The following is a 20612-nucleotide window of genomic DNA, read 5'->3' as shown; positions in this document are numbered from 1 at the left end:
ATATGGTAGGTCCTCATCAGCTTGCACTATAATTTTCAAGCCCCAAAATAATGAAACTGGCTATTAACTTCATTTCCTATTACTTATCATCACAACTTGTTTGACCACCGGACCTATCAATGGAGACATGTACTTGTTTCCCCAGGAGAATGTAACAGTACAGTTCTGGAACTGGGATTTTAAAATGGGAAAACCCTCTAAGGAATTCATCCCAGTCAAAATTCAAACTAGTTGCTACATCAGGGACCCCCTAGTTCCACAGCATACTTTTGGAGTCCTTAGCCTTCTTCTAAGTGAATATTTGGAATGCCCAGTTTTCACGTCCCCCATCTCCTGAGCATTACTAGTGGCTTTCTGAGCTGACTCAGGTTAGAAAGGTCTCTGCATGGGCTGCAGCAGGCACTCTGGATGGCTGCACCCATGGAGCTCTGCATCTATGACGTCATCAGCCTTGAGTACAAGGCTCACAATCTGCCATGGCCTCGGGCCCTACACCTGCAACCATGGTGACACCGGAACGAGCACCGGCGGGTACGTGCTGCCTGTGAAGGCTTTCCATTCACCCTCCATTAGTGCTACACAAAAGAAAGAGAAATAAGGAGGGGTTCTGTGAGCAGCCGCTCCTTCAAATCTAAGGGAAAAAATAACTTTAAACTCCAACAATAGAATATATGATAGGGTAGGAAAAAATTCCTCCAGCACATATGTGTGTGGATAGAGACAATAAGTGAGTGTGTACACATTATACATATAGATATACCCTCAAATTTATACACATAATAATGCAAAACTGGAGGGACTGTACCATATCCAGGGCATCTTCCCACCCCAGGGATTGAACCTGGGTCTCCTGCGTAGCAGGCAGATTCTTTACTGTCCGAGCCACCAGGGAAGCCCCATATACAAATATGCACGCTAAGTCGCTTCAGTTGTGTCCAACTCTGTGTGACCCCATGGACTGCAGCCTGCCTGGCTCCTCTGTCCATGGGATTCTCCAGGCAAGAATACTGGAGTAGGTTGCTGTGCCCTCCTCCCAACCCAGGGATCAAACCTGTGTCTCTTACATCTCCTGCATTGGCAGGTGGGTACTTTGCCACTAGCACCACCTGGGAAGCCCCGTATACATATATAGGGTGGGCCAAAATGTTCACTTGGATTTTTCTATAATATCTTATATATGTGTGTCTGTGTGTGTATATACACACACACACACACACATGTATATATACACAATATATAGACAAATACAGTTGTTGCATTATTAAAGATCAAAGAACTGAGTGGGAAAAAAAATAGCTAGGATCCCCCCAAAAAAGGAAAAAGCCTGGAAATTGCCAAGAAAACTAAAATTCAAATTTTAAAAAATTTTTAAAAATTTAAAAAGTATTCAAAATAGTGTATTATTTCATCCCACCTCCTAAGAATTCTGTTTTGACAGGACTAGCTTCTGCACGGTCTAAGTCTTATGCTAAAAATTATCGATATTGGTATTTTAGTGAATTCTGCACAGCCTGGAAGAACTCGGGGTGAAATGACAGAGACACACGTTCCTTGGCAGGGACCCAAGATCACAGCAGCTCAGAACAGCTGCATTTACTACGTGCTGGAGAGTGTGCTTCGCACTTTACATAGGTTATTTCTAATCTGCACAATTCTGCAAAAACAAGGATTATATTCCTCATCTCACAGATGAAGAAAATGAGGACCAAGGGTTAACTAACTTGCTCAAGGACGTACAGCAAATCAGGTGCAGACAGAGATGGAATTCAAACCACTTTTTAGCATGTCAATTCTTAGAGGGGGGCATGGAAGAGACTGTGGTTATAAGGAATCTTTTTGGGGAATGGAAAATTTGCAGACAAGGCCATGAGAAAATACAATCCAATAATGGTAAAACGTCAATAATTAAACTGAAGAACAGTCATCCTACAGGTCAAAAAAAGAGGCTAAGCCTAAGAAGTTAAAAACAAAAGCCCAAACCAGCCAACCAATCGAGCAAACAAATCCCTTTGAAAGCAGTTACTTAAAAAAAAAAATGGGACTTCCCTAGTGGCCTAGTGGATAAGAATCTACCTGCCAATGCAGGGGACACGGGTTCGACCCCTGGTCCAGGAAGATCCCACATGCCTCGGAGTAACTAAGCCCGTGTGCCACAACTACTGAGCCCCTGCTCTAGAAACTGTGCTCCCCAACAAGAGAAGCCACTCCAATGAGAAGCCCTCACACCACAAGGAAGAGTAGCCCCCGCTAGCTGCAACTACAGAAAGCCTGCACACACAGCAATGAAGACACAGCACAGCCAAAAACAAATTAATTAATTGATTTTTAAAAAGGGACTTGCGTTCATTACATTATATTGAACACAGCATTTTGGTAAAATGTAGAAAATTGGCATTTTCAATATCAGTAGCATACTAGGAAAGTTTTTTTTTTTTAAGGTTATTTAGATTCTCAGGGACTTAAGTTCAACAAAAAATACGCTCAAGTACAAACTGTCGTAATTTATCTTTGTGCTTCAATATTGTGCTGAAAGTTAAATTGGGTCTATCATATGATGTCAAGACATTATTATCACATTTGTTTATTCTATTAAATGTTGAAAAATCTTTGGGGAAATTTTCAGAAATGAATGCTGAATTGAATTTGCTTTTCTCCCGTTCATTAGAGCTGTTGTAGGTGTACAGCTATTTGTGAAGTCTTATTGATGGTTTTTCAAAAAAGGAACTAACTTGTTTCCATGATGGTGAAGGGTCATCAGATAGAAAAGGGGAAAAAAAAAAAAGGCACTACAGGATTTACTAATAGAGAACACCTTCTTAATTATTTCAGCACAAATATTTGCTAGAAAGAAATGGAACGGTCCTTTGTGTTAAATGTCCTTCTTCATATTTGACACACCAAGGCCCCTCTTACCATGTGTTCTAGGATAGACTCTTGAGGGCTTCATCTGTAGCCACTGTACAACTGTTGTTTGGCCAGGTGAGACTTTTTATGTGCCCAGGTGCCTCATGTCATGTGGGATCTTCCCCAAACAGGGGTTGAACCAGAGTCCCCAGCATTGCAAGGTGGGTTGTTACTCACTAGACCACCAGGGAAGCCCCATGACAAGCATGTTGAGTTGCTCTTTCCACAATGTGACAGACGGGTCTAGTAGATTGTATTCTGTTACTGAATTCTCTTACGATCCATATCATACACGGTTGGCTATGCTCAGGTCTAAGAAACACAATTTTCTGGTTTTTAAAATTAAACTGCCTCTTAGAGCCAAGTGACTTAAGTACCGAAACTAAATAACCCTGCTGATTCTGGCAGGGGTTGGCAGGGAGGTGGACAGGGAATTACCTTAAAAGTAGCAAAGGCATCTGAAGCGATATCAAATGTTGACAGTTCGACATACTTAAAGAAATCTTGGAATTGATTAGAAAAGAGGATGATTTTGGCAAGTGGTTCATGTCGAATACATTCTCTCAGCATAATACCACAACGTAAGGCGATCTGTGGGACTTCATAGCTAAAGCACAAACAAGAGAGAGAAGAACTATGTATTAAAAGAACCATTTCAATACTGCTGTTAATGGCAGCATAGGTACCATCTGTCACAGTTCATTCAAACACCACTCACTGAATACCCACTAAATACCTACACTGTGCCTGGCACTATTTCAGATGCTGGGGATACCTTAAAAGTAGCAAAGGCATCTGAAGCGATATCAAATGTTCATGTTCAACATACTTAAAGAAATCTTGGAATTGATTAGAAAAGATACAACAGTATCTTTTGTTGGGGATACAACAGTCAGCAGACAGCCTTCCTAGCATTCACAATTTAGTGAAAATGCGTCTGGTGGGAAAGGAAGCAGACTATAAACAATGACCAGGTAATTTCATATACTTCAGGGCTATGAAACTGAAGAAAATAAAATAGGTACTCTAGACAGTGTGACTCCTTAATTTGTTTTACTTTAGACTAAGTGGTCCTGGAAGGAGAAAAGCATTCCAGGAAAAGGAACTAAAAGTGCAAAGGGTCCAAGGAAAGAACCAGCAGCTTTGTAAGCCAAGGTAAATGTGGTAGGAAGCCTTTGCAGAGTTTAACGTACGCAATTAACACAGCTGATCAGATACTTTAAAAATGATCATTCTGGCTCCCTGTGGAGAATTCTGTAAAACAGGAAAAAATGGGCTGCAGAGCTAAAGGACAATCAGGGAGACTAGCTAGTGAGGAGGAACAGCAGCCCAGCTAGAGACAATGGGGGCTTGGGTTGGGCAATGGTAGTAGAATAGAGGACTGTGGGTAGGTCATGGATATTGTTCAGAGGAAGAGTCAACAGAGCTTGTAGATGTTGGGGTAGGTTGAGGAATAAATTTGGGCTGAGGGAAATTGAGGATTCAAGAATAACAAAAGAATATTTACATGAACTTCAGATTCAAGAATAAAACCTCTTTCCCACAATTTAGGAAACAGGCTACTTGGCAACTTCAAATTTATAATTATAGTAGGGAAAACAGCAAAGAAAGGTCTCTGAGAGAAGTCATTAAACCAGGGCGGTATTTATTCATTTTTTCCCATTTTTATGTGGAATAATATTCACAAATATCATCTGAATAGTCCCTGAAAAACTCATGTTAACATTAAATGCTAATATATTCAGATAGGTACGATTCTTTGTAGAATATTAAAAAATGCCAAATTATAGTATTAGTAATTTCTCTTATCAGAAGAATTTGAAAATCAGCCTACTGGCATGCATGGAAGAGTTATAAGGTGGGTTTTATTAAAGATGTACCCCTTCATAGAGGGGTACATTTTCTGAAATGTGAAGGAGAAGAACAGTCATTTACTAATAGAGCACTGAAGAAGTGATAAAAAAAAAAAAAAAAGACTGTTGACCTAGAGAAAAAACGTAAGGGGCACAAAATTAAAATCCTAAAATGACTTATTAGTAAGATATTTATGGACGTTCATAATTTTGCTTTAAACTTAACCTTTCAATTTCATCTCCCATCACCTCCCTTAATTCTCTGGGGTATGGCCTTCTCTCAACCTAGAATGCCCTGCTCCGTAAGTTTTCACCTCTAAGATTCTCTCTCATTTTTCAAAACTTAGTTCAAATGCCACCTCCTCCTTGAAGTGTTTCCAATCACCTACCATTCAGAGTCACCCTCCCCGCCTTCAGACTCCTAAATAGCTTGTCTGTAATTCCACTTTAACACATTTCTCATTCTTCAGTATGGCCCATTGCAATAAATTGTTATACATTTGTTTTCTTTACCTCATCACAAACAGCTCAATTGCTAAGGATACGCTTTACTCATTGTGTTACTTGCTTTCCTCCTCTGTGTGAATCTCCATGGGGTATCTGTGTCTTACTGGTACCTGCCTCTATCCTTACCCTAGTCTCCAGAGAGTGCTTAGCATAATGTCTTTCACAAAGGTGTATAAAGAATTTAGTAAACTTCAAACTCTGATTAAACTTCTTAATACTAGGTCTCTAATGAGACACAAACTTTGGCTTATAGAAAATACTGTATGATCTCTAGCCATTCTCATTTCTTAACTAATCAAATGGAAACTATAGAAAAAAAGTTTCTACTCGCAACTTTTATGTATAATTAGTTCCTTTTTTTTGTTTGTTTCATTAGGTGAAGTTTATCCGAACCATCTGTGATGCAGAGACTATTTATTCTTGAGAACCAAGAGAGTATTTTTCAAAATGCAACTCTGGGTCAGAACACTGGTCATTCCATCCTAGTGGTTTGCACCCAAGAGTGGAACGGTCATTCCTCTGAGCTGACAACTTCTTACAGTTAGGAATATACTGGGATATATAAAGAAATTTCCAATTTTCCTCAGTACCCTTTAAGGAACTTGTAATTCACATGTTTCAACCTGACTATCCTCCAGGATACTGACTTTTGATAGTTTATTGATTGCTCTATAAAGAAGTGCTCCATAAGTTAAGTACCTTAAGTTTCAAATCCCAAGAACATTAATATCCTTAGGTTTGGTTAAAGAATCAATATTTACCTCATCTATTTTATTCTACTTGTGGATAAGGGTCTCAAGGACAAGGACCATGACAAATCACTATGTTCTCCACAACAACTAACCTAGTGGCAGGTTGCTGATAAAAGTTATTCCAATAAATGTAAATCATTATTTTATAGAACTGAACCATATCCTCCTCCTGATTTGCTGTTTAGATAATATGCACACATGCATGCTCAGTAGCTCAGACATATCCAATTCTTTGCAACCCCATGGACTGTAGCCCACCAGGCTCCTCTCTCCATGGAATTTTCCAGGCAAGAATACTAGAATGGGTTACCATTTCCTACTCCAGGGGATCTTCCTGACCCAGGGATTGAACTCGAGTCTCCTGCATCTCCTGCACTGGCAGGCAGGTTCTTTACCACTGAGCTATCTGGGAAACCACATGGGAAGTCTGGACCGTATAGTTAATTGTGTCAGTGTGGAGAAGGCACACTATTTTATATGCATGCTTATTCAAATAATAGCACAGAAGATCTGTTTCAAATTTAATAAAAGCCAAAGTGTAAGAGCACTTATCTCATCTGGTGGTGAGCAAAATTAATATTACACATAAAATGATTTGAACAAAGATCCTGTGCAAGAATATCTCAGTTTAAGAATGCAGATTATATTGTGTAAGGAGAAAAATGACTTTTGTTGCTCCTGATAGAAGAAACAAGGGCAGCCAGCGCTAGGAAAAGCATCAAAAGCAAAAGTGGCCTTTTCCAGATGACCCCTGTCCGTTTGATATCACTCCCACTAGTTTGTGAACATTTCCTTGCTCTCTGGCCATCCTGTACATTTCCTAACACAGACCTGGCATTAGCCGTTTCTACAAAGGACTCTTAGTTTTCTGAATGTTGAGCTTTAAGCCAACTTTTTCACACTCCTCTTTCATTTTCATCAAGAGGCTTTTTAGTTTCTCTTCACTTTCTGCCATAAGGGTGGTGTCATCTGCATATCTGAGGTTATTGATATTTCTCCCGGGAAAGAGATGGGGAAAAAGTGGAAAACAGTGTCAGACTTTATTTTGGGGGGCTCCAAAATCACTGCAGATGGTGACTGCAGCCATGAAATTAAAAGACGCTTACTCCTTGGAAGGAAAGTTATGACCAACCTAGACAGCATATTGAAAAGCAGAGATATTACTTTGCCAACAAAGGTCCGTCTAGTCAAAGCTATGGTTTTTCCTGTGGTCATGTATGGATATGAGAGTTGGACTGTGAAGAAAGCTGAGTGCAGAAGAATTGATGCTTTTGAACTGTGGTGTTGGAGAAGACTCTTGAGAGTCCCTTGGACTGCAAGGAGATCCAACCAGTCCATCCTAAAGGAGACCAGCCCTGGGTGTTCATTGGAAGGACTGATGCTGAGGCTGAAACTCCAATACTTTGGCTACCTCATGCGAAGAGCTGACTCTGGTCAGCTGACCCTTCTCCTCCTGCCCCCAATCCCTCCCAGCTGGGAAGGATTGGGGGCAGGAGGAGAAGGGGATGACAGAGGATGAGATGACTGGATGGCATCACCGACTCGATGGACATGGGTTTGGGTGAACTCCGGGAGTTGGTGATGGACAGGGAGGCCTGGCGTGCTGTGATTCATGGGGTTGCAAAGAGTCGGACACAAATGAGCGACTGAACTGAACTGAACAAAGGACTCTGGCTCCTTTTAGTTAGAAATGGTTCTTAGAAACTACAATCTGAATGCTAGGGATACTCATTAACATTGGGTTGTTACTGCTTCTAGGCCTTTTCAGTGGACAGTGTTAGCTTGTTATTTTTAAAGTTAGCAAATGTTTCTATATTAGAAGCAAAACTTCTTGATTATATTGAGGAGGCCAAGTGTTTGCTGAAAGATACTTTATAAAACTTTTCCTAGTGTTTTTTATACATCTTATATAGATATACTTAAAAAAAATTGATGCTTGATTAAAAGTACAATTATTTAAGATGTATGAAAACATACTAAGTCCACTAGTTCATAATGATACTACAAAAAAAAAAAAAAAAACCAGAAAAAATAAGGGAGGGGTGTTGGGAAGATAGAGGAAAAAAAACACAGCAAAATATCAATGGTTATGAAGGTTGGAACATGGGATTTCTTTGTTTTGTCTTTTGTATATGGTTGAAAAAAGTTTTGCAATAAAATTTTTAAAAGTAAGATTATTAGGAGAAATTTATTATTTTAATATTGGACTTGAAACATCTTCCACTGGCAGTGGTTCCTTACTCACCGAGAGCAGTTTAGCAACCTCATTCTCAAATTCTCTCAGTATCCTGGAATGTCATTTGCATGGGGCAGGAGAAAAGTTTGTCTAAAGTGAGAAAGTCCTTTTAAATAATCTTTTCATAAACTTTGGGCTCCAAATCCTTTTACCAAGTTTTGTATCCCATATCCAAATGATTCTCCTTGATAGACAAGAATCAACTTCTTTCTTTCTTACATTCTTTATGGTTCAACTTAGGTCCAATATAGCATGTTACTACCATATCCCTAAATAACATCATTATTTGATATATGAGTGCACCAGTAAAGTTATATTCTAAGTTTTCGAGCAACTTTGCAAGAGATAATTCAGTAAAAATGCTGACCTTCACCAAACGGCTAGCTAAACTGCAGGCATTTCAAGCTAACCTAGAAAATGGTAATGGGGAAAGTTGATTCAGGTGCAGTGATTCCATTTGAGGCTTCCTTTTGTCTACTCTGTCCTCAGGGTCTTCTATAATTCCCTCTTCCTTCCTATCTGAAGGGCTTCGAGTCTTTTTAAGGATGTATTAATGGTTAAAATGGAATTTAGAATCAGACCTGGACTGAAAAATTGGCTGTCACTCAGTTGTATATATAACCTTGAGCAATAGCCGTACTCTAAGTTTAAATTTCCTCATCTGTAAAATGGTGAGGATAATACCTAGTCCTCAGCGTATTGATAGAAGGATTAAATGAAACAGCATAAGTAAAGACACTGAATGTAGTACCTGGCACATAGCAAACACTCAATAAGTGGTGTCTATAAAGCAGGACGTGAAGGAATGAGTTTAAACTCTAGGTTACAAAATAAAGGAAGAATCATTATAATAGAGACAGTTGCCATCATCTGACTGCTATTCAGTGACAGCAACTACAGAAAGGAGATCCTCCAAACAAATAATTCCCACTCCAAGAATGCAGTTTGTGGAGCTGCATGTCTCCTTTCACATAATGACCTCACTGCGGAAGATACCGCTTTAAACCATCCACACCACTTCTCTTCCACATCAGCTGATGTGCTCTCCAACATATTTTAGGAGGACAACATATTTCAGCATTGTCAAGGGATCACTTATTTACAAGCTAACTCCATTTTATTTTTTCAAAGGAGATGAACTTAAAATAATTTATTTATTTTTGGCTGCCCTGGGTCTTCATTGCTGTGCCTGGGTGTTCTCTAGCTGCGCCAAGCACAGGCTACTCTCTGTTTGCAGCGCTCAGGCTTCACGTTGCAGCGGCTTCTCTTGCTGTGGAGCACAGGCTCTAGGGCGTGCAGGCTCAGCAGCTGTGCCGCATGGACTTAGTTGCTCCATGGCATGTGGAATCTTTCTGGGCCAGGGATCGAACATGGAGGGATCCCTGCACTGGCAGACAGATTCCTGCCTGTACTGGCAGTTAATTTAATCTCTGGATTTAATTTAATGCAGAGATTAATTTAACTACTCGACCACCAGGGAAGTCCTATAAATCAACTTCAAATGACTATTAATTTGTCTTCACTTGCTGAAACACAAATCTGATATTTTCCTCCCAAAACAATCCAATGGCTTCCCATTTCCTATAGGATAATGTTAAATGCTTTAGGTTAACATTTTAGAATCTCCAGATGGGGGTACAAACTGATCATTTCAGTGTTTTCCACCAATGACCAGGTATGCAGATCATATCCCATTAAATCTTGAAGATCTACCTGAACTGAAAATGAACACTTCCCTTTACAGTATTATTCTGACACTTATGTATGGTCTTAATTATATTTGTTCAAAATTTTACTCAGTGTGAACTACAGCTCTTAAGAGGGATAGTAATAATAATTTTTTAGACTAGTAGTTACCAAGTAGAGTACCATGTGCTCAGTGCTAAACTCTGCAGAAACTACCTCACTAAAAGACTCATAATGACCTACTGAAGTATAGGTATTATTATTGTCTTCAGATTGCAATGAGGAAATCAAGACTTAAGGAAGGTAACTTGCCCAAAGTCTTAGCAAGTAAATAGCAGAACCCTGGCTGGACACGAAAATCTGTCTGACAATGCATATAATGTAACATTATTTTGTGCAAAGGTAATATTATAAATTTTACTCTTACTTTACAGATAAGGAAACTGAGACTTGGTAGAAAGCTGCAGAGGCTTGCCCAAGGTCACAGAGATAAGTGCAAGAGACCAGAAAAAGGAATAATCAGAGAACAAAAAAGAGTTCTTATAAATTAAAAATAGGGTAGTTGAAAGGAAAGTTCAGTTGAGTTTATCTTCAATGGAAGATACAATTAAGAATATCTTCTAACTAGTGAGACAAAAAGACAAACAGAAAACAGAAGAATTAAGAAATCAACCTCAGAGATTTTGCTTTGACTAACAGGAGGTCTAGAAAGTAAGGACAGAGAATATGGAAGGGAATACATTTTCAAAGAAACACTAAGGGGCAGAGACTGTAGGCTGTCTGCAGAATCCTTTCTCCTCTTCTTCCTGGGCGCTAACTACATTTCTCAGGTTCCCTTAAGAATTAAGAGGCCAAGTGACTAAGTGCTCTCAAATGGAATGTGAGTGGGAGTAACACAAGCCATTTCCAGGCCTGGCTCATAGATTCTCCCAAGTATTTTTGCCTTCCTGTGGGCTGAACTGGCAATCAACAAAGTGATCTTAGGAAGCACACTTTGAAGGAACCCCTGCTGACCTAACATCTGTTCTTCTCTATTATGTGAAAAATACATTTATCTTGTAGTGGGGCCACTACATTGTGGGGTATATTTCTTATAAAGCTTAAGGTTTCTTATACTTTTAAACTACCCTAATACATGATACAAGTATATTGCCCTTCACAGAATTTAAAGACTTAATTCTCCAGTAAAAACAATATTTTGTACAGAAAAACAAAGTAATAGTACACTACATAGCTATAATAATATAAATGTGCCTTTTTAATGAAATAAAAAATTGTGATAAAGGATATTGGGAAGGTGAGGGGAAGGAAAATGGAGTAGTGGTGGTGGTGGAAAAACAAAATTGTCACCTAGTCCATGAGAAATTTAACAGATATATTTTTCAAATGGACAAATCAAAACTTAGTAAAAGCTCCTAATTCATAATATAGAGGTAAATACCAGATGAACAAATAAAAAAGATCAAAGTGGGTGTCTTTGGTAAATGGGACTGAGGGATGGAGAAGGAAAAAGCAAAGAGCCGCTGTTTGTTGTTGAGTCTGGTTATTTATTCGGCTGCACCGGGTCTCGGCTGCGGCATGTGGGATCTAGCTCCCTAGCCAGGGATTGAATCTGGGCCCCCTGCATCGGGAAGGCGGAGTCAGCCACCAGGTCACCAAGAAGTCCCTATATCTGGTTTTTCAACTATGTGGCATGTATTATTTTGATACAATTAAATATTTTAAAATGCACAAGGACTTGGGAACTGAAAACAAATGAGATGGACTAGGTATGGAATAGCATGTGAAGTTCAAAATGATAAAGTAGAAAGACAGAGAAGGGGAGACAAAAGACAAAAGGCTACTATCCCCAAGCCTTGCTACATCCATATTTCTGATCCTAGGAGTTACAGTAGCCTCACAATGCCCAGGAAACCTTTGTAAATGAGCAAACATAAAAAAGTCATAATCGGGGATTTCATTACCTGACTAGACTTTAGGTTTTTGGCTGCCCTGTGGTGCCATATATGTACAGTGATATTTATTCTATCCCCACGTGAAAGCATGTCACCTGAGTAGAAGATAACCATTGAAAGGACATTGTATGTATGCGTCCGTGTCTGTGTATATTTGTATAATGAGGGGATTCAATTTTATGTAAAGAGGGTAAAGTGTGAATGTGAAAGTGTTAGTTGCTCAATTGTGTTCAACTCTTTGCAACCCAGTGGACTGTATCCCACCAGGCTTTTCTGTCCATGGAATTCTCCAGACAAGAATACTGGAGTGGGTAGCCATTCCCTTCTCCAGGGGATCTTCCCAACCTGGGGACTGAAGCTGGGTCTCTTGTAGGAAGATTCTTTACCATCTGAGCCACTAGTGAAGCAAAGAGGGTAAGTGGGCAGCCAGAAAGAGGGCGGATTGGGAAGTGTAAGCTATAATGTAATAGGTAGAGAAGACAGGAAAGTGGAGGAAAGAGGGGCAGTAGGTGGAAGGAATTTTACTTAGAAAGCATTTTGTTGCAGCCTGAACAATCACAGAGACATAGATTTGGAGGGCTGACTTCAAGCACAGCAAATATGAATCCAAAAGGGAATCGATCATATCTGAAATGATGCTAACGCTATCTACTTTTAACAACTTTTCCAGACTCAAACCTACTTTAAAGGAAAGCATCCACCTACCCTTTGAGGAGCATAAACAGGATGTGAGGATGAGCACTAATGTACTCCACGGTAGGAATCCGAGTGCCTATCTGTCTTCTCAGGATGTTGTTAAATATCTGGGTCACATCCTTTTTTCCCTGTTAAAGAAACAACCATTAAGTTATATATTTTAAATGGGTGAATTGTATGGCATGTACATTATTTCAAAAGCTGTTTATATACAAACATACTCAGTCCATTTAATATGATATTTTCCCACCTGTGCATTCGTTGACTTCATCTGTCTAAAGATGGGTACAAAAACAAACAAACAACCAGAGTCAAGTCCAAATAAAATCAATGCCCTACACACATAGTAAGCATTTCAAATCATTAAATGCATGAAGTACAGTCAAAGCTTGTGTCTAAAGGCTTTATGATCTCTATTTTTACAGTAATAAAATCAAAGATTAAGGACCACTTTTTAATTAGGGTTGGGGAACAGAAAAAGGTCTTAAGGGGATAGAAAGTTTCAAAAACTTAGGACCATAAACTGGCTTATTGAGAAGCTGATTCTAGAGGGCTTTTTTTGCTTTTAGTTTTTTAATGTAGCAAGAAATAATCATTAGTGATTAATATCACAGTAGGAAGTTTTCTGCATTTTGGAGCTGCTTTCTAATTCAACCCGAACAGTTGATTGTATCCACCCTATTTCTGCAAGGCACACCTGTCTTTAAAATGAATGCATGGACTCTTACATACAATACGTTTTCATCCTTTGATCTCTTATCACACTGTGTTTCAAAACATCAAAGAGTCTAGGGCTGTGTCTTGAATACTGGCCAAACCTCAAAAACCATAGCTCTGAGTTTGATCCTGAGCCCATAAAGCAGAAAGCTTGCAATCTCAGCCATAACTCTTTTTTTTTTTTTTTGGAACTCATAAGAATATGCTGAAGTAATTTTTTTTTCTGTCAGCATCTTTAAGGCTTAAAGGATTAGACAAAAATTTATGGTTATAAAGTAATGAGTTTTCTTTTTAAACAACTGTAACCCAAAGGTCTATCTTCTAATGAGCCCTTATTCACGTCCCAGCAGGGTCTTCCAGTACTTTGCTCAGCCCATTGGACTACTTTCCTCCTGGTTTCTGAAGAAGGAAGTGGGTTTGTCACACAGATTGCTGAGTTGGTCTCTGCTATGGCACCCCACTCCAGTACTCTTGCCTGGAAAACCCCATGGACAGAAGAGCCTGGTGGGCTGCAGTCCATGGGGTCGCACAGAGTCGGACACGACTGAAGCGACTTAGCAGCAGCAGCAGCTCAATCTAAACCAACGCCTTGGGCCACCACCACTGATGTCAGCTCTGGATTTCAAATCCCTGCTCCTAGCTCCTCTCAACCCTTGTCCATTGTCTTGCCTTCTACAACCAGTTATTTCCTCAACTAGCTATTTTATATATGGTTTATCCCAAGTGTAGAAAACCGCCTCTTCTCCTTCATTCAACATATTATTAGTACATAGTTCCTTTTATCAAGGGTTTAAGGGTAACAAAGGGTAATTACAGCACTCTGCAGAAACAACTTCCAGTTGAATCCCACACATCACTATTATTAAAGATTCCTCAGCATTTCTGATTATCTTTTTCCTTAAGCCCCTTCCTCTGTCATGGTTCTGGAGCCTTCAATTGCCCTTACTCTATACCCTTTTCCTATCTCCTATTTCCTTCTACTATCAAAGTTAGCCAATGAGAGGACATTTCTCAAATTTCTGTTATTTTACTCTGCAAAAGGAATCTAAGCTCTTTTCTTGCAGTCTTTTCCTTTCAAACACTGCCTGGAGACCTCACTTTTCACAGTGAATAAAAAAGCCCATGTAGGTGTCTTCTAAACAAAAGGTCTGTTTTTCTCTGTAAGCAATGCTCTATCTTTTTAGGCTATCGGGCAAAAGCTGCAGCCCATCCCTAAAGAAATAATTTTCCTTTCCTGTTATAAAAATACACCAAAGATTTTACAATCGAAGAGATGCAGGTTCAATCCCTGGGTGGGAAGATTCCCTGGAGAAGGGCATGGCAACCCACCCCAGTATTCTTGCCTGGTGAATCCCATGGACACAGGAGACTGGAGGGCAACAGTCCATGGGGTCACACAGAGTCAGACATGATTGAAGTGACTTAACACACAAAACGCACTTTTTAATGTGGATACTTTAAGCGTGAGAAGAAAAGTTGCTGCCTGCAGGCTGATCTTTAACACTTCTAGTCCATAGAAATGGATAGTACCTTTCTGCAAGTAGTCTAATAATGCTCGTAATGGTGCGTTCTTTCTGAAAATACTGTATGTAATCGGTGGAATGCTTAAAACTAAACTGTTTTCAACTTTAACTGCTTTTCATTCATTCATTCAACCAAGAAGCATTTATAAGTATTTATTTTCTGTGGGCTTGATTGAGGAGGATGGCTTCACCTATTGAATATCACATTCATTTATAACTATGTTCTAGGTGACAACTGAATGAACAAAGTCAAGAGCTGTCTGGTTAACTACACCTCAATAAAGCTGGGGAAAAAAAAAAAAACTGCCTGCAATTATCACGACAGCAAGCCTTTGTAATGATAGTATTGAGTCACCAGGGAAAATTATTACATCTAGTACATCATTTTGGAAGACAGGCACGTCTACAATGCATTTTATAAAGAAAATGTAAAGTAAGCCACAAAAGTACTACTTATCTACTTATCTCTCTCCATTTGAAGAGTTAACTTAATCTTCAGCTACATGGAAAATTCAAATATTCAGAAAGATAAATATTTTTCCCCAAGGATTTTAGAGAATAAAATTTTACTCTACTTGATAATGTAGAAGTCCATTTTTAGGCAATTTAATGACTTAATTCCCAAATAATTTTAAAGTAAACTTTCTTACTGTTCCTCTTTTGTTACCTAAGTCAATGCAGCACAAAGATGTGAAACATACAAAGTTTTTCTTTGGTCTACTCCCATCTCCTCAATTCTTGGCGAGCGCTTTGAGCCTATCTATTCTGTGGTTGCTCAAGGCTTCACAAGGTCACCAGACCCGACAATATTTCACCCTTGACTCAGTCTTCAAAACATAACCAACCTTGGTCATAGTCCTTCCAGCATCCCACTGCAGATTAGGTTAATTTCATAAACTAACTCAAGCTAAATTAATGATGATAATAGGTTAATACACTGCTGCTTTCAGGGAAACACACAAAACAATAGATTTACAGAAATCTAACACCATATTCCAAGAGCAGGGGAGTTTCCCATTTACGGTCATTCATCAACCAAATTTAAAACTAAAATAATAAACAAAGAAACAGACATCAAGGGTTATAACAAAAATAAACCAGATTATATTTAACTTAAGTTTGAGAAGGAGAAAAGATGAGAATATACTATTTGGCATCTATATATTTGCATATATATTTAAGTGTTCTTCCGTAACACATATATGTATATATATTTTACTTAGTTTAATATTTAAAAACAATGCTGTAAGTTGATATTATTCCTATTTTATAGATGGTAAAGTTTAGTCTCAAAGAGGTTATGTTGCTAACTACCAAATGGCAGAGCAGGGACTCCATAAACAATTCTAAATCTAAGTCAAGGGTTTTCCCACTATGCACAGCTCCTACAAATGTCCATAATACCTCATTTTAAACTAAATTAAGGAAACATGAAAGTATATAAACACAAAGATAAAACTACACTTTAATTCCATTAAGTCTGGTTTAAAAAAGGAAATGAGGAGGGGCTTCCTAGGCGGTCTAGTGGCTAAAACTCCACACTCCCAATGCACAGGGCCCTTGTTTGATCCCTGGTCAGGGAACTAGATCCCACATGCTGCAACTAAGACCCAGTGCAGCCAAAATAAATAACTAAACAAACTATTTTTAAAAAGGGAAATAGGGAGTAAGATGGGGAGGAAGAATGACAAGACAAGCAAGAGGGAAAACTAAGAAAGGAGATAATTGAGCAGAAAATGTCAAAGTTAGAGAAACAGATAAGGGAGGGAAGGAAGAAAAAGACACATGTTTCTCCCATCCAAGTATTAACCAGACCCACCCCTGCTTAGCTTCGGAGATCAGACAAGATTGGGCGCGTTCAGAGTGGTATGGCCATAGACAAGACAGAGGTTTCTAAAAGGGAGGCTGAGTTGAAATCTGGGCCCTGGGGGGCCCTCAGACAGTCTTGTTTCTAGTCAAACACACAGAGCAGTCTTGCCCTGCATTCCTCCTCCTCAGCTCTGCTGCTGCTGCTGCTAAGTCGCTTCAATTGTGTCCGACTCTGTGCGACCCCATAGACGGCGGCCCACCAGGCTCCCCCGTCCCTGGGATTCTCCAGGCAAGAACACTGGAGTGGGTTGCCATTTCCTTCTCCAATGCATGAAAGTGAAAAGTCAAAGTGAAGTTGCTCAGTCGTGTCCGACTCTTAGCGACACCATGGACTGCAGTCTACTAGGCTTCTCCATCCATGGGATTTTCCAGGCAAGAGTACTGGAGTGGGGTGTCATTGCCTTCTCCGCTCCTCAGCTCTAGTTGGCCAAAATCTTCTTCCATCTAAGCCATCCAGAGAACCGTGAGCTAGTATTTCCACACATCCCCAGAGCCCCGACCTTATCTTGGTCCATCACTGTAATGAGTCTCCTTTTACTTCCTCGGTGACAAAACTAAAGCAATTTACTTCAGAAATCTCCATTCCCTTCTATCTCTGAGAATTAATGGAGATCCAAGTGCTTACCTGACAGTATCTAAAGCCTGATAGTAGTAGCAAAACAACAATCAAATCAAAACCAAGATTTCCATCATGAAATGTGTCTTACAACCACACATTTCATTGAGAAACCACTGTTCTAAGTTAGACATACCATAGATAATAAAATGCTTACACACATTCACCCCCTTATGTTTCTAGATTATTGTTTTACATATTATTTCAGTAATTAGGTATAACTGCTTTCAAAAAATGAGAGAAATATCCTATATTAGTAGCATTTAACAAAATTCTTAAATCACTGGTATAAATGTTTTAATTAAAGAAACAGGCCTGGGAGATACTACATTTGAATCTCAGCTTAGGCTCTTAGTGACCGAGTGACTTTGGGGAAATTAATATCTTTAAACTTTAGGGTCTTCATCTATAAATCAAGGCTAATAATATAGTACTGATCCTATACAGGTTGCTTTAAGAATAAAATGAGAGACTTCCCTCGTGGTCAGTGGCTAAGACTCCATGTTCCCAATGCAGGGGGTCTGGGTTCAATCCCTGGTCAGGGTTTGAACCCTGGTCAGGGAACTAGATCCCACATGCCCTAATTAAACCTGGCAAGCCAAATAAATAAATATTTTTTAAAACTTAAAAAGAAAAGAATTAAACTAGAAGAGTGCTTAAAAACTATACAACGTTCAGTAAGCACTCAAGTTATCTTTTATTATTATTGACCATTAACTTCACTACTTAGCTGCATAAAACTTAACTATGGTATACCTTTTGCTTTTTAAAAAAAAAAAAGATTAAGGTGATTTTAGAAGTTTTAGTGGAGAAAATGGGATTTTAAATAATATATAAATAGTAACAATTTGGCCATGTGATGCAAACAGCCGACTCATTGGAAAAGACCCTGAAAGACTGAAGGCAAAAGGAAAAGAGGGCAGCAGGATGGGATGGTTGGATGGCATCGCCAACTCCGTGGACGTGAACTTGGGCAAACTCCAGCAGAAAGTGAGGGCCAGGGAGGCCTGGGATGCTGTAGTCCATGGGGTCGTAAAGAGTCGGACACAACTTAGCGACTGAACAACAACAACGGTAACAAAAAGTGACAGTCAAATATTGGTAGTCATGTGCATAAAAATTGAAGAGCACAATTGTCATCCTTTGGCAGATGGTGTACCTCAAAGTCTATCAGCTGTAGGTCGGCTATGAGTGTCACCAACAGCCCGGTGGTGTAGAGCTCCTGTGAGAGCTGGGCCACAGCTTCCACTGGGGGCTCCTTGTCACTTGTCCCACACAGAATTTCTTTCATTGCTTGCAGTGATTTTGACACTTCTTCTGAAGCCTAGGGACCAATATATACGCTAATAGTTAAGAGTGAAAAAAAAAATTTCAGGCTACAAACAAACAAAAACCACTTCTTGAGCCCTGCTTATTTACTTTTAAAATTCTGTATAATTATTATTTTTTATTAATTGAATGATAACTGTTTTACAGTGTTGCGTGAGCTGCTTCTGTACAACACCATGAATCAGCTATATATCCCCTCCCTCCTGAACCTCCCTTCTACCCGCCAACACCCCGCCAACCCCATTCCCCCACCGCCCTCCAGGTCATCACAGAGCACTCAGCTGAGCCCCCTGTGCTATACAGCAGCTTCCCACTAGTTACCTATTTTCTGCTTATTTGTGATTAAAGAACTCAATACAGTTATAAACAAACAAAAGCCATGTAGTAGGCACTGTTTTTGTTTTTTTTGAAAATATTACTGAAATTAATTTATAAAAGAGAGATCTTTAGTATTTCTACTTGGTTAATATAATTGAAATGATCTTTCTTTAAATCATATTCATAGTGAACTTTGCTAGTAATTAATCATAAATTTAACTCTTGGAAATTAAATTCAATCCATGTTGAAGACTTATCAGTAGCAAGTAGTCTTATTTAAAGCTTTTGTTAATGATTTTCAACAAATCCCTATGATTCTTATTTTTTAAATGGAACAGGTACAAAATCATATATTGTCAAAACCCATAACCTTTGTCAATCCACTGATCCCTCACACATAACCATTATCATTTTGTTATCTATGAAACTTAAAAAAAAAGGCATAAAATCTCACTACATTCTAAAGAAAAACAGGAGCGGGACTGCCCTGGTGGTCCAGTGGCTAGTACTCCACCCTCCGAATGCAGGGGGCCCTCCCACATGCTGAAACTAAGAGTTCACTTGCCACAGCTAAAACCTCCATGTGCTGCAACTAAGATTCAGTGCAGCCAAACTAATTAATTAGAAGAATAACAGGAGAACCTACAGAGGAAGAAAGTATATCAGTGAGTAGGGCCTGGGGAGGGCAGAATGAGGTGCTGAAAACATTCTGAAATTAGATGGTGGTGATGAGTACACAGCCTTCTGAATAAACTAATAACCACTGAATTGCACACTTTAAAATGGTAGATTGTGTAGTATCTTAATTATACTAAGAAATTATAGCAAAAAAATTTAAAAAACAGGTAAGGAAAACAAACAGGCAAGTTAGTTAACACTTTGCTGAATATTTTAAAGTAGGTATAGTTTTAGTACTTTCAAATATTGTACTCTAATCATTATAATTAAAGAAGGAAATAGAATAAGGCAAAAATAATAAAAAACTAACTAATAGTAGTTGTTAATTAAAAAATGAATTTCCAGATACATTTCATGATATGACTGAAGAAATCCTTAATTTATTAAAGGTAAGAAGTTTTCTTAAATTGTGATATATACCTATAGAAGATTAAACATATATAGAGTTTAGAATAATTATAAAGCAAACACTTGTGTGGCCAAAACAGAGGTCAAAAAAGAGAACATTTTTAGCATCCCAGAAGCCACCTTGAATGCCCGCTTTTCAGTCTAGAAGTAAATCCTTTTATGTCTTTGATGACAATCACTTATTTACTTTTCTTTACAGGTTATTTTAAAATCTATGTTTGCTTCCCAAAACACATAGCTTAGTTCTGCTGACTTGGAATAGCACCTGTATCCTCTTATGATTTGTTTCTTTCACTTAACACTGTATTTGTAAGGCTCATTCTTTCTGCTCTATGTCGCAGCACTTCTTTAAATTCACTGTGCTATAGTATTCTATTGATAGCTGGACTGCAACTTCTCAGTTTCACTGTTGATGGACATCGAGGTGTTTCCACTGATGGGTTACTATGAACAACAATGCTATGAACAACCTTGACAACGCATCCTGGTGCACGTGTGCAAGAACATCTCTAGAGTTTACACTAGGAGGGAACCGCAGGGTCTTAGAGCATGCGTGCAGTCGGTG

At 38.9% G+C, this 20612-nt stretch overlaps 1 protein-coding gene across 8 annotated transcripts in view; it reads right to left on the bottom strand.

Moving 5' to 3' along the window:
* The window catches only part of CAB39L (calcium binding protein 39 like), an 85722-nt gene that overhangs the window by 22456 nt on the left and 42654 nt on the right, over window positions 1–20612 (bottom strand). For 7 of the 8 annotated variants that reach the window (XM_006063583.4, XM_044926970.2, XM_006063585.4 and 4 more), the window contains 3 exons: window positions 18474–18638; window positions 12599–12717; window positions 3343–3511 (listed from right to left, as the gene is read on the bottom strand). In XM_006063583.4, coding sequence (XP_006063645.1) covers window positions 3343–3511; window positions 12599–12717; window positions 18474–18638 — 453 coding nt within the window. The remainder of the gene's footprint in view (window positions 1–3342; window positions 3512–12598; window positions 12718–18473; window positions 18639–20612) is intronic. The other variant, XM_006063587.4, reaches the window with a different exon arrangement.

Source organism: Bubalus bubalis, chromosome 13 (genome assembly GCF_019923935.1).
Source record: "Bubalus bubalis isolate 160015118507 breed Murrah chromosome 13, NDDB_SH_1, whole genome shotgun sequence".
In the NCBI taxonomy this organism is placed as follows: Eukaryota; Metazoa; Chordata; class Mammalia; order Artiodactyla; family Bovidae; genus Bubalus; species Bubalus bubalis.
Note: the sequence above shows the minus strand (reverse complement) of the source record. Positions and strands in the feature narration are given on the sequence as shown.